At 43.6% G+C, this 14,626-nt stretch overlaps 1 protein-coding gene across 1 annotated transcript in view; it reads left to right on the forward strand.

Moving 5' to 3' along the window:
* Nucleotides 1-14,626, forward strand: part of ccdc43 (coiled-coil domain containing 43) — a 78,008-nt gene that overhangs the window by 34,168 nt on the left and 29,214 nt on the right. The window contains exons 2-3 of the mRNA XM_063037679.1: nucleotides 1,204-1,294; nucleotides 1,514-1,649. Coding sequence (XP_062893749.1) covers nucleotides 1,204-1,294; nucleotides 1,514-1,649 — 227 coding nt within the window. The remainder of the gene's footprint in view (nucleotides 1-1,203; nucleotides 1,295-1,513; nucleotides 1,650-14,626) is intronic.

A 14,626-nucleotide genomic window follows, 5' to 3' on the forward strand; every position in this document is an offset into this window, starting at 1 on the left:
CCCCGAAACCTCATCCTTAATAATAGATTCCAACACTGTTCTGACCACTGAAGTGAGGCTAACTGGCCTGTGATTTCCTCTCTTTTGTCTTCATCCCTTTTTAAGAGTGGCATGACTTTTGTAATCTTCCAGTCCTCTGGGACCATGCCAGAATCAAATAATTCTTGAAAGATCATGACCAATGCATCCGTTATCTCTTCAGCAATCTCTTTCAGGAGTCTGGGATGTAGTCCATCTGGTCCAGGTGATTTATCCACCTTAAGACTGTGAGTTTGCCTAGCATTTTTTCCTTTGTAATAGCAATGGCACTCACTCTTGCTCCCTGACACTCACGGACCTCTGGCACACTGTTAGTGTCTTCCACAGTGACGACTGATACAAAGTTCCCATTAAGTACATCTGCCATTTCTTTGTCCCCCATTACTACCTCACCAGTATCATTTTCCAGTGGTCCAATATCAACTCTCACCTCCCTTTTACTGTTAATATAACTAAAAAAGCTTTTGGCATCCTGGTTTATATTATTGGCTAGTCAGCCTTCATATTTCACCTTTTCCCTTCTTGTAGCTTTTTTAATCTCTTGGTGATCTAAATGATGTTGAAGATCTTAAGGATCTTTGGAGTAGCACTTGTGCACACAAGTGAAGAGTATTTCCTTATATTTCTGATTTGGAAAGTCAGGTTACTACAACTCATTGCAAGATGCCAGGTCAATGACTTTTCCTTGCTCTTACTTTTGTAACTGATATACCTTATGTACCTGATCAATGGGGACCCCTGAAGGTGTTAACTGTGGTGTTGTTCACCAAGAGTGGGCGACCAGAAGTTAGAAATTCCCTGATACTTATTTGGTGCAATTTACTCATATGGATCTAGCTGCACGTGGTTGTCATTTGAAGGATTTTGAGCAATTTATTGTTTTGTAAGTTTTCATTTATTTCTTCCAGTACTGGTAATCAGCCAACTGAGCTTGGCTTGCTTTTTGTTACAGGGCATAACTGCTGGCTGAATGTTTACTGAAGCAGTTTAACTCTCAAGCTAGTTCTAGAATGCAGGCCTTCAATTATACAGAACTGTCCACAGACTTGGCTCTTAAAAATATTATAAAAGGCCAGAATATTTCTCACATATATCAGTCTTGTATATACTGTTAATTTTTTTTAGGCAGGTTGTGTATAAAACAATCCTTGTACTTTTTTTCAGGATGAAGATTCATTAAAAATCATTTGCAAAGAAATAATTCAAAAGTGGTCTGAGATCACAAACAATATCACACAAGAGAAAAGTATTGAAGGTAAAATTCAGGATAATCTACAATGTTGAATAATTGCTGTTTTATTTGCATATTTTAAATGCTTGAAGCTAATTAACTGGGTGAGTATGTTTCATAACTATGCAGTATGTTATTCCCATACACCATTGTTATGAAGTTAATGAAGCTCATTTGCTGCTCTTTGGGATTCTAACTATTAAAGTTTGACATTTAACTGGACTCCTTTTATCTTTTTTTAAGATGAAGTACACACCATAGCAAGTATGATTGAGAAACAAGCCCAGATTGTTGTGAAACAAAAAGGTGTTTCAGAAGCAGAGAAACCTACTAAAGCTGCCGTTCTTGCACAGTATGCAAATATAACCGATGAAGAGGAATATCCTTTCTCGTATTGCTTTCACACAGAGAAGAATTAAAATAACTTCAGTTGAATAATTTTATATTCACTGATCTTAAAACTTAGCCTTGCTCCTTTCCTGTTCTTCTCCTTCCAGCAAAAAAGAAAAAGCTGGCAGGTGAGGGTGAGGTACGTAGAGCTTATGTGTGTAGCATCATGGTTTAAAGGTTCATTTTATTATCAACTCTGAGATTGTACACGGCCTATCAGCGGCGTCAACAGAGCTCTACGAACTAAATAAAAGTACAGCAGGGATAAGTGGAGTGGCCATGGTCGGGAGTAGGCCAGTGCCGAGAGTAGAAGCAACAGGCTTTGGTTCGGAAGAGGTGTAAATTCTGTGTGAAGCGTCTGTTAAGCGTCTTCATTTCTGTTTTTTTTTCCCCTCTCTTACTGTACTATTTAAATGGCTGTGGTGTGTTCTTCATGCCGGACGTTGGAGAACTGGGAGACCCAGAGTCTCCCAGGGAACTACATCTGCATGAGGTGCATCCAGCTGCAGCTCCGTGAAGACTGTTAGGGATCTGGAGCAGCACCTGGATGACCTTCAGCTTGTACAGGAGAGTGAGGAGATAATCGATCAGAGTTACAAGGAGATAGTCACCCCGAAGTTGTAGGAGGTGAGTAGCTGGGTGACTGTCGGTTAGAGCAGACCACCCCTGTGACCATTCTCCTCAATAATAAATATAATGTTTTTGATACTGTTGTGGGGGATAACCTCCCAGGGGAACGCCACAGAGACTGGGTTACTGGCACTGAGCATGGGTCCGTGGTGTAGAAGAGAAAGAGGGAGAAGAAGGGAGCAGTAGTGATAGAGGATTGAATAGTGAGGGGAACAGACAGGAGATTCTGTGGATGTGAACGGGACACCCTGATGGTATGTTGCCTCCCAGGTACCAAGGTCAGGGATGTCTCAGATCGCGTCCACAACATTTTGGAGGGGGAGGGAGAGCAGCCAGATGTCTTAGTACATATTGGTACCAATGACATAGGAAGGAAAAGCAATGAGGTCCTGGAAAGAGAATTTAGAGAGCTAGCTAGAAAGCTGAGAAGCGGGACCTCCAGGTAATAATTTCTGGCTTGCTGCCTGTGCCATGCACCATTGAGGGTAGAAACAGGCTGATTTGGCAGATAGATGCATGGCCGAGTAAGGGAAATTACAGTGGTATGAGAAAGGAGTTGGCCAAAGTAAATTGGAAGGAGCTGCTGGCAGGGATGTCAGCAGAGCAGCAATGGCGTGCGTTTCTGGGGAAAATGAGGAAGGTGCAGGATATGTGTATTCCAAAAATGGAGAAATACTCAAATGGTAAAATAGTACAACCCATGGCTGACAAGGGAAGTCAAAGATATTGTAAAAGTAAAAGAGAGGGCATACAACAAAGCAAATATTAGTGGGAAGATAGAAGATTGGGAAGTTTTTAAAAACCTACAGAGAACAACTAAAAGAATCATTAGAAGGGCACAGATGAAATATGAAAGCAAGCTAACAAAGAACATCAAAGTGGATAGTAAAAGTTTTTTCAAGTATGTTAAAAATAAAAGAGAGATGAGAGTGAATATAGGACCGCTAGAAAATGAGGCAGGAGAAATAATAACAGGGGATAAGGAGATGGCTGATGAACTAAATTAGTGTTTTGCGTCAGTTTTCCCTGTGGAAGACGCTAGCAGTATGTCTGATGTTGTAGTGTGTGAAGGAAGAGAAGTGGGTGCAGTTACTATTACGAGGGAGAAGGTGCTTAAAAAGCTGAAAGACCTAAAGGTACATAAGTCACCCGGACCAGATGAACTGCACCCTAGAGTTCTGAAAGAGGTAACGTTAGAGATTGTGCTAACAGTAGAAATTATCTGCAAACAATCATTGGACTCTAGCATGGTGCCAGAGGACTGGAAAGTTGCAAATGTCACCCCACTTTATAAAAAAGGAGGAAGGCATCAGAAAGGAAATTATAGACCAGTTAACCTGACCTCAGTGGTGGGAAGATGTTAGAGTCAATTGTTAAGGATGAGTCGATGGAGTACTTGGTGACACAGGACAAGATAGTACAAAGTCAGCATGGTTTCCTTCAGGGAAAATCCTGCTTGACGAACCTGTTGGAATTCTTTGAGGAGACCTCAAAGGTAGTACTCTCGGGATTACTGCCTGTGCCACGTGACATTGAGTACAGGAATAGAATGAGGTGGAGGATAAATGTGTGGCTGAGGGATTGGAGCAGGAGGCAGGGATTCAGATTTCTGGATCTTTGGGACCTCTTTTGGGGCAGGTGTGACCTGTACAAAAAGGATGGGTTGCACTTGAATCTGAGGGGGCCCAATATCCTGGCGGAGAGGTTTGCAAAGGCTATTGGGGAGAGTTTAAACTAGAATTGCTGGGGGGGTGGGAACTGAACTGAAGTTCTGAGTTGGATGATCAACCATGATCATACTGAATGGCGGTGCAGGCTCAAATGGCCTACTCCTGGACCTACTTTCTATGTTTCTATGGAAGAAAGGGAGGTTGGCTCACAAATCGAGAAAGCTTGGAGACGGTGCGAAAGGGAGGATAGGCAGGTGATAGAGAAAGGACGCACAAAGACCGATGGTTTGAGATGTGTCTATTTTAATGCAAGGAGTATTATGAACAAAGCGGATGAGCGTGGATCAACATTTGGAGCTATGATGTTGTGGTCATTACAGAGACTTGGATGGTGCAGGGACAGGAATGGCTACTTCAAGTGCCAGGCTTTAGATGTTTCAGAAAGGACAGGGAGGGAGGCAAAAGAAGTGGGGTGTGGCACTGCTGATCAGAGATGGTCTCACGGCTGCAGAAAATGAGGAAGTCATGGAGAGATTGTCTACGGAGTCTCTGGGTGGAAGTTAGGAATAGGAAGGGGTCAATAACTCTACTGGGTGTTTTTTATTATCATCATCGTCATCATCAGGTGCCATGCCCAGTTGGAGCTTTGACTGCCATGGCCCACACACTCCTGTTTCGGGTCAAGTGGATCAATTCATTGGTACTCATTTCCAGTTCTCTGGCTGCTGTCTCCATCATCATTTGTCTTTGCCTTCCTCTTGCTTTCTTCCCTTCAATCTTTCCCATAGACCATAGTGTCTTTTATGGACCACCCAATAGTAACAGGGACATTGAGGAGCAGACTGGGCAATAATAATAACAGGGTTCTTGAGGTGAGAGATTTTAATTTCCCAAATATTGATTTGCATCTCCCTCGAGTGAGAGGTTTAGATGGGGTAGAGTTTGTTAGGTGTGTTCAGGAGGTTTCGTGACACAATATGTAGATAAACCTACAAGGGGGAGAGGCTGTACTTGATCTGGTATTGGGAAATGAACCTGGTCAGGTGTCAGATCTCAGTGGGAGAGCATTTTGGAGATAGACTTGTGATCACTATCTCCTTTACCATAGCATTGGAGAGGGATAGGAACAGACAAGTTAGGGAAACGTTTAATTGGAGTAAGGGGAAATATGAGGCTATCAGGCAGAAACTTGGAAGCATAAATTGGAAACAGATGTTCTCAGGGAAACGTACGGAAGAAATGTGGCAAATGTTCAGGGGATATTTGTGTGGGGTTCTGCATAGGTACTTTCCAATGAGACGGAAAGGATGGTAGGGTACTGGATCCATGGTGTACAAAGGCTGTCGTAAATCTAGTTAAGAAGAAAAGAAGAGCTTACCAAAGGTTCAGAAAACTAGGTAATGATAGCCATCTAGAAGATTATAAGGCGAGCAGGAAGGAGCTTAAGTATGAAATTAGGAGAGCCAGAAGGGGCCATGAGAAGGCCTTGGCGGACAGGATTAAGGAAAACTCCAAGGCGTTCTACAAGTATGTGAAGAGCAAGAGGATAAGATGTGAGAGAATAGGACCAATCAAGTGTGACAGTGGAAAAGTGTGTATGGAACCGGAGGAGACAGCAGAGGTACTTAATGAGTACTTTGCTTCAGTATTCACTATGGAAAAGGATCTTGGCGATTGTAGAGATGACTTGCAGTGGACTGAAAAGCTTGAACATGCAGATATTAAGGAAGAGGATGTGCTGGAGCTTTTGGAAAGCATCAAGTTGGATAAGTCACCGGGACCGTACGGGATGTACCCCAGGCTACTGTGGGAGGCAAGGGAGGAGATTTCTGTGTCTCTGGTGATCTTTGCATCATCAATGGGGACGGGAGTGGTTCCGGAGGATCGGAGGGTTGCGGATGTTGTTCCTTTATTCAAGAAAGGGAGTAGAGATAGCCCAGGAAATTATAGACCAGTGAGTATTACTTCAGTGGTTGGTAAGTTGATAGAGAAGATCCTGAGGGGCAGGATTTGTGAACATTTGGAGAGGCATAATATGATTAGGAATAGTCAGCATGGCTTTGTTAAAGGCAGGTCGTGCCTTACAAGCCTGATTGAGACTTTTGAGGATGTGACTAAACACAGTGATGAAGGTAGAACCGTAGATGTAGTGTATATTGATCTCAGCAAGGCATTTGACAAGGTACCACATGCAAGGCTTACTGAGAGAGTAAGGAGGCATGGGATCCAGGGGGGCATTGCTTTGTGGATCCAGAACTGACTTGCCCACAGAAGGCAAAGAGTGGTTGTAGTCAGGTCATATTCTGCATGGAGGTCAGTGACCAGTGGTGTGCCTCAGGGATCTGTCCTGGGACCCCTCCTCTTCGTTATTTTCATAAATGACCTGGATAAGGAAGTGGGGGGATGGGTTAGTAAATTTGCTGATGATAAAAAGGTTGGGGGTGTTGTGGATAGTGTGGAGGGCTGTCAGAGGTTACAACAGGATATTGGTAGGATGCAAAGCTAAGCTGAGAAGTGGCAGATGGAGTTCAACCCAGGTAAGTGTGAGGTGGTTCACTTTGGTAGGTCAAATATGATGGCAGAAAATAGTATTATTAGTCAGACTCTTGGCAGTGTGGAGGATCAGAGGGATCTTGGGGTCCGAGCCAACAGGACACTCAAAGCTGCTACGCAGGTTGACTCTGTGGTTAAGAAGGCATACGGTGTATTGGCCTTCATCAATCGTGGGATTGAGTTTAAGAGCTGAGAGGTAATGTTGCAGCTCTATAGGACCCTGGTCAGACCCCACTTGGAGTACTGTGCTCAGTTCTGGTCACCTCACTACAGGAAGGATGTGGATACTATAAAGAGTGTGCAGAGCAGATTTTCAAGGATGCTGCCTAGATTGGGGAGCATGCTTTCTGAAAGTAGGTTGCGTGAACTCGGCCTTTTCTCCTTGGAGCGACGTAGGATGAGCGGTGACCTGATAGAGGTGTATAAGATGATGAGAGGCATTGGTCGTGTGGATAGTCAGAGGCTGTTTCCCAGGGCTGAAATGGCTAGCACGAGAGGACACAGGTTTAAGGTGCTTGGAAGTAGGTACAGAGGAGATGTCAGGGGTAAGTTTTTTACACAGGGAGTGGTGAGTGTGTGGAATGGGCTGCCGGCGGCGATGGTGGAGGCGGAAAAGATAGGGTCCTTTAAGAGACTCCTGGATAGGTACAAGGAACTTAGAAAAATAGAGGGTTATGGGTAAGCCTAGGTTGTTCTAAGGTAAGGACATGTTTGGCACAGCTTTGTGGGCCTAAGGGCCTATATTGTGCTGTTGGTTTTCTATGTTCTATGTTTCTAGATTACAATAGGATAGATAAAGGTGATGCAGTGGATGTTGTATATTTGGATTTTCAAAAGGCCTTCGACAAGGTGCCACACTTGAGGCTGCTTACCAAGTTAAGAGCCCCTGGTATTACAGGAAAGTTACTGACATGGTTAGAGCATTGGCTGATTGGTAGGAGGCAGCCAGTGGGAATAAAAGGACCCTTTTCTGGTTGGCTGCCAGTGACCAGTGGTGTTCTGCAGGGGTTGGTGTTGGGACCACTTCTTTTTATGCTGTATATAAATGATTTAGATGATGGAATAGATGGCTTTGTTGCCAAGTTTGCAGATGATGCGAAGGTTGGTGGAGGGGCAGGTAGTGTTGGGGAGACAGGAAGGCAGCATAAAGACTTAGACAGATTAGGAAATGGGAAAGAAGGTGGCAAATGAACTACAATGTTGGGAAATGCATGGTCTTGCACTTTGGTTGTTTTTTTTAAATACATAGAAACCATAGAAACTACAGCACAGAAACAGGCCTTTTGGCCTTTCTTGGCTGTGCCGAACCATTTTCTGCCCAGACCCACTGACCTGCACATGGACCATATCCCTCCATACACCTCCCATCCATGTATCTGTCCAATTTATTCTTAAATGTTACAAAAGAACCCGCATTTACCACTTCGTCTGGCAGCTCATTCCATACTCCCACCACTCTCTGTGTGAAGAAGCCCCCCCTAATGTTCCCTTTTAAACTTTTCCCCCCTCACCCTTAACCCATGTCCTCTGTTTTTTTTCTCCCCTTGCCTCAGTGGAAAAAGCCTGCTTGCATTCACTCTATCTATACCCATCATAATTTTATATACCTCCATCAAATCTCCCCTCATTCTTCTACGCTCCAGGGAATAAAGTCCTAACTTATTCAACCTTTCTCTGTAACTGAGTTTCTCAAGTCCCAGCAACATCCTTGTAAACCTTCTCTGCACTCTTTCAACCTTATTTATATCCTTCCTGTAATTTGGTGACCAAAACTGAACACAATACTCCAGATTCGGCCTCACCAATGCCTTATACAACCTCATCATAACATTCCAGCTCTTATACTCAATACTTCGATTAATAAAGGCCAATGTACCAAAAGCTCTCTTTACGACCCTAACTACCTGTGACGACACTTTCAGGGAATTTTGTATCTGTATTCCCAGATCCCTCTGTTCCACTGCACTCCTCAGTGCCTTACCATTAACCCTGTATGTTCTACGTTGGTTTGTCCTTCCAACGTGCAATACCTCACACTTGTCAGTATTAAACTCAATCTGCCATTTTTCAGCCCATTTTTCCAGCTGGTCCAAGTCCCTCTGCAGGCTCTGAAAACCTTCCTCACTGTCTACTACACCTCCAATCTTTGTATCATCAGCAAACTTGCTGATCCAATTTACCACATTATCATCCAGATCATTGATATAGATGACAAATAACAATGGACCCAGCACTGATCCCTGTGGCACACTACTAGTCACAGGCCTCCACTCAGAGAAGCAATTCTCTACCACCACTCTCTGGCTTCTTCCATCGAGCCAATGTCTAATCCAATTTACCACCTCTCCATGTATACCTAGCGACTGAATTTTCCTAACTAACCTCCCATGCGGGACCTTGTCAAAGGCCTTACTGAAGTCCATGTAGACAATATCCACTGCCCTCCCTTCATCCACTTTCCTGGTAACCTCCTTGAAAAACTCCAACAGATTGGTCAAACATGACCTACCACGCACAAAGCCATGTTGACTCTCCCTAATAAGCCCCTGTCTATCCAAATGCTTGTAGATTCTGTCTCTTAGTACTCCCTCCAATAACTTACCTACTACTGACGTTAAACTCACCGGCCTATAATTTCCCGGATTACTTTTCGATCCTTTTTTAAACAACGGAACAACATGAGTCACTCTCCAATCCTCCGGCACTTCACCTGTAGACAGCGACATTTTAAATATTTCTGCCAGGGCCCCCGCAATTTCAACACTAGTCTCCTTCAAGGTCCGAGGGAACACTCTGTCAGGTCCCGGGGATTTATCCACTTTAATTTTCCTCAAGACAGCAAGCATCTCCTCCTTTTTAATCTGTACAGTTTCCATGGTCTCACTACTTGATTCCCTCAATTCCATAGATTTCATGCCAGCTTCCTTAGTAAATACAGACGCAAAAAACGTATTTAAGATCTCCCCCATTTCCCTTGGTTCCGCACAAAGCTGACCGCTCTGATCTTCAAGAGGACCAATTTTATCCCTTACAATCCTTTTGCTCTTAATATACTTGTAAAAGCTCTTTGGATTATCCTTCACTTTGACTGCCAAGGCAACCTCATGTCTTCTTTTAGCCCTCCTGATTTCTTTCTTAAGTATTTTCTTGCACTTCTTATACTCCTCAAGCACCTGATTTACCCCCTGTTTCCTATACATTTCATACAACTCCCTCTTCTTCTTTATCAGAGTTGCAATATCCCTTGAGAACCAAGGTTCCTTATTCCTATTCAATTTGCCTTTAATCCTGACAGGAACATACAAACTCTGCACACTCAAAATTTCCCCTTTGAAGGCTTCCCACCTACCAATCACATCTTTGCCAGAGAACAACCTGTCCCAATCCATGCTTTTTAGATCCTTTCTCATTTCTTCAAATTTGGCCTTCTTCCAGTTCAGAACCTCAACCCTAGGACCAGATCTATCCTTGTCCATGATCAAATTGAAACTAATGGTGTTATGATCACTGGAACCAAAGTGCTCCCCTACACAGACTTCCGTCACTTGCCCTAATTTGTTACCTAACAGGAAATCCAATATTGCATCCCCTCTAGTTGAACCCTCTATATATTGATTTAGAAAACTTTCCTGAACACATTTTACAAACTCTAAACCATCTAGACCCCTAACAGTATGGGAGTCCCAATCAATGTATGGAAAATTAAAATCCCCTACCACCACAACTTTATGTTTTCTGCAGTTGCCTGCTATCTCTCTGCAGATTTGCTCCTCCAAGTCTCGTTGACTATTGGGTGGACTGTAATACAATCCCACTAATGTGGCCATACCTTTCCTGTTTCTCAGCTCCACCCATAAGGACTCAGTAGACAAGCCCTCTAATCTGTCCTGCCTGAGCACTGCTGTAATATTTTCCCTAACAAGCAATGCTACTCCCCCACCTTTCATTCCTCTGCCTCTATCACACCTGAAACATCGGAACCCTGGAATATTAAGCTGCCAGTTCTGCCCCTCCTGTAGCCAAGTTTCACTAATTGCTACAACATCATAATTCCACGTGTCAATCCACGCCCTCAACTCATCCGCCTTCCCCGCAATACTCCTAGCATTGAAATATATACACCTCAGAAGATTTTTACCACCACTCACAACCTTTCTATCAGCGGATTTGCTTAAACCTTCAGCATCATTTATTTTCACCCCAGCCACACTGTCAGCTCTGGCACTCTGGTTCCCATCCCCCTGCAAATCTAGTTTAAAGCCTCCCCAATAGCACTAACAAACGTCCCTGAAAGGATATTGGTCCCCCTGTGGTTCAAGTGTAACCCGTCTCTCTTGTACAGGTCCCACCTGCCCCAGAAGAAAAAAAATGAAATTCAAAAAAAAAAATGAAATCAACAAAAACATACCAGCTCAGACATGTATAAAAAAGAAATAAGCAAAAAAAAACATAATATTAGAGGGATGCCTATTGTACAAAGTGCTCAAAAATACTAAATATTAAATCTCAAATGAGGGCCGTGAGAAATCAGCTGGGGGGGAAATTCCAGGAAATTCCTGGATTTAATTGCTTCAGGTGTAATAGAATCGGAGGGACAAGAAGGGGAGGTGTTGCATTGCTTGTCAGAGAAAATATTACAGCTGTGCTCTAGCAGGATAGATTAGACGGCTCGTCTAGGGAGGCTATTTGGGTGGAATTGAGGAATGGGAAAGATGTAGTAACACTTATGGGGGTGTATTATAGACCACCAAATGGGGAGCGAGAATTGGAGGAGCAAATTTGTAAGGAGATAGCAGATATTTGTAGTAAGCACAAGGTTGTGATTGTGGGATATTTTAATTTTCCACACATAGACTGGAAAGCCCATACTGTAAAAGGGCTGGATGGTTTGGAGTTTGTAAAATGTGTGCAAGATAGTTTTTTGCAGCAATACATAGAGGTGCCAACTAGAGAAGGGGCAGTGTTGGATCTCCTGTTAGGGAATGAGATAGGGCAGGTGACGGAGGTATATGTTGGGGAGCACTTTGGGTCCAGTGATCACAATGCCATTAGTTTCAATATTATTATGGAGAAGGATAGGACTGGACCCAGGGTTGAGATTTTTGATTGATGAAAGGCTAACTTTGAGGAGATGCGAAAGGATTTAGAAGGAGTGGATTGGGACAATTTGTTTTTTGGGAAGAATGTAGTAGAGAAATGGAGGTCATTTAAAGGTGAAATTTTGAGAGTACAGAATCTTTATGTTCCTGTTAGGTTGAAAGGAAAGTTTAAAGTTTGAGAGAGCCACGGTTTTCAAGGGATATTGGAAACTTGGTTTGGTAAAAGGGAGATATCTACAATAAATATAGGCAGCATGGAGTAAATGAGGTGCTTGAGGAATATAAAGAATGTAAAAATCTTAAGAAAGAAATTAGAAAAGCTAAAAGAAGATGTGAGCAACACACATCAAAGTTGCCGGTGAGCGCAGCAGGCCAGGCAGCATCTCTAGGAAGAGGTACAGTTGACGTTTTGGGCCGAGACCCTTCGTCAGGACTAACTGAAGGAAGAGCTAGGAAGAGATTTGAAAGTGGGAGGGGGAGGGGGAGGGGGAGATCCAAAATGATAGGAGAAGACAGGAGGGGGAGGGATGGAGCCAAGAGCTGGATACGTGATTGGCAAAAGGGATATGAGAGAATCATGGGACGGGAGGCCCAGCGAAAAGGAAAGGGGGGAGGGGGGGATAAAAACACAGAGGATGGGCAAGGGGTATAGTCAGAGGGACAGAGGGAGAAAAAGGAGAGAGAGTGAAAGAATGTGTGTATATAAATAAATAACGGATGGGGTACGAGGGGGAGGTGTGGCATTAGCAGAAGTTAGAGAAGTCAGTGTTCAGGCCATCAGGTTGGAGGCTACCCAGACAGAATATAAGGTGTTGTTCCTCCAACCTGAGTGTGAAGATATGAGGTTGCTTTGGCAAGTAAGGTGAAAATAAATCCCAAGGGTTTCTACCGTTATATTAATAGCAAAAGGATAGTGAGGGATAAAATTGGTCCCTTAGAGAATCAGAGTGGACAGCTATGTGTGGAGCTAAAAGAGATGGGGGAGATTCTGAACAATTTCTTTTCTTCGGTATTCACTCAGTAGAAGGATATTGAATTGTGTAAAATAATAGAAACAGATAGGGAAGTTATGGAGACTATGTTGATTAAAGAAGAGGAAGTACTGGAGCTTTTAAGGAATATAAAAGTGAATAAGTCTCCAGGTCCTGACAGGATATTCCCTAGGACATTGAGGGAAGTTAGTGTGGAAATAGCAGGGTCTCTGACAGAAATATTTCAAATGTCATTAGAAACGGGGATGGTGCCGGAGGATTGGCGTATTGCTCATGTTGTTCCATTGTTTAAAAAAGGTTCTCAGAGTAAACCTAGCAATTATCGGCCTGTGAGTTTGATGTCAGTGGTGGGTAAATTGATGGAAAGTATTCTTAGAGATGGTATATATAATTATCTGGATAGACAGTTCGGGTAATTATAGACCAGTGAGCCTTACGTCTGTGGTGGGAAAGCTGTTGGAAAAGATTCTTAGAGATAGGATCTCTGGGCATTTGGAGAATCATGGTCTCATCAGGGACAGTCAGCATAGCTTTGTGAAGGGCAGATCGTGTCTAACAAGCCTCATAGAGTTCTTTGAGGAGGTGACCAGGCATATAGATGAAGGTAGTGCATAGGATGTGATCTATATGGATTTGAGTAAGACTTTTGACAAGGTTCCACACGGTAGGCTTGTTCAGAAAGTCAGAAGGCATGGGATCCAGGGAGGTTTGGCCAGGTGGATTCAGAATTGGCTTGCTTGCAGAAGGCAGAGGGTGGTGGTGGAGGGAGTACATTCAGATTGGAGGATTGTGACTAGTGGTGTCCCACAAGGATCTGTTCTGGGACCTCTACTTTTTGTGATTTTTATTAATGACCTGGATGTGGGGGTAGAAGGGTGGGTTGGCAAGTTTGTAGACAACACAAAGGTTGGTGGTGTTGTAGATAGTGTAGAGGATTGTGAAAGATTGCAGAGAGACATTGTTGTGATGCAGAAGTGGGCTGAGAAGTGGCAGATGGCGTTCAACCCAGAGAAGTGTGAGGTGGTACACTTTGGAAGGACAAACTCCAAGGCAGAGTACAAAGTAAATGGCAGGATACTTGGTAGTGTGGAGGAGCAGATGGATTTGGGGGTACTTGTCCACAGATCCCTGAAAGTTGCCTCACGGGTGGATAGGGTAGTTAAGAAAGCTTACGGGGTGTTAGCTTTCATAAGTCGAGGGATAGAGTTTAAGAGTCGCGATGTAATGATGCAGCTCTATAAAACTCTGGTTAGGTCACACTTGGAGTACTGTGTCCAGTTCTGGTCGCCTCACTATAGGAAGGATGTGGAAGCATTGGAAAGGGTACAGAGGAGATTTACCAGGATGCTGCCTGGTTTAGAGAGTATGCATTATGATCAGAGATTAAGGGAGCTAGGGCTTTACTCTTTGGAGAGAAGCAGGATGAGAGGAGACATGATAGAGGTGTACAAGATAATAAGAGAATAGATAGAGTGGATAGCCAGCGCCTCTTCCCCAGGGCACCACTGCTCAATACAAGGGGACATGGCTTTAAGGTAAGGGGTGGGAAGTTCAAGGGGGATATTAGAGGAAGGTTTTTTACTCAGAGAGTGGTTGGTGCGTGGAATGCACTGCCTGTCAGTGGTGGAGGCAGATACACTAGTGAAGTTTAAGAGACTACTAGACAGGTATATGGAGGAATTTAAGGTAGGGGCTTATATGGGAGGCAGGGTTTGAGGGTCGGCACAACATTGTGGGCCGAAGGGCCTGTACTGTGCTGTACTATTCTATGTTCTATGACAGGGTCTGATTAGGAACAGTCAACATGAATTTGTGCATGGAAGGTCATGTTTGACAAATCTTATTGAATTTTTTGAAGAGGTTACTAGGAAAGTTGACGAGGGTAAAGCGGTGGATGTTGTCTATATGGACTTTAGTAAGGTCTTTGACAAGGTTCCACATGGAAGGTTAGTTAGGAAGGTTCAATCGTGGGTATTAATATTGAAGTAGTAAAATGGATTCAGCAGTGGCTGGATGGGAGAT

This window comes from Mobula hypostoma, chromosome X1, assembly GCF_963921235.1.
Source record: "Mobula hypostoma chromosome X1, sMobHyp1.1, whole genome shotgun sequence".
Classification (NCBI taxonomy): domain Eukaryota; kingdom Metazoa; phylum Chordata; class Chondrichthyes; order Myliobatiformes; family Myliobatidae; genus Mobula; species Mobula hypostoma.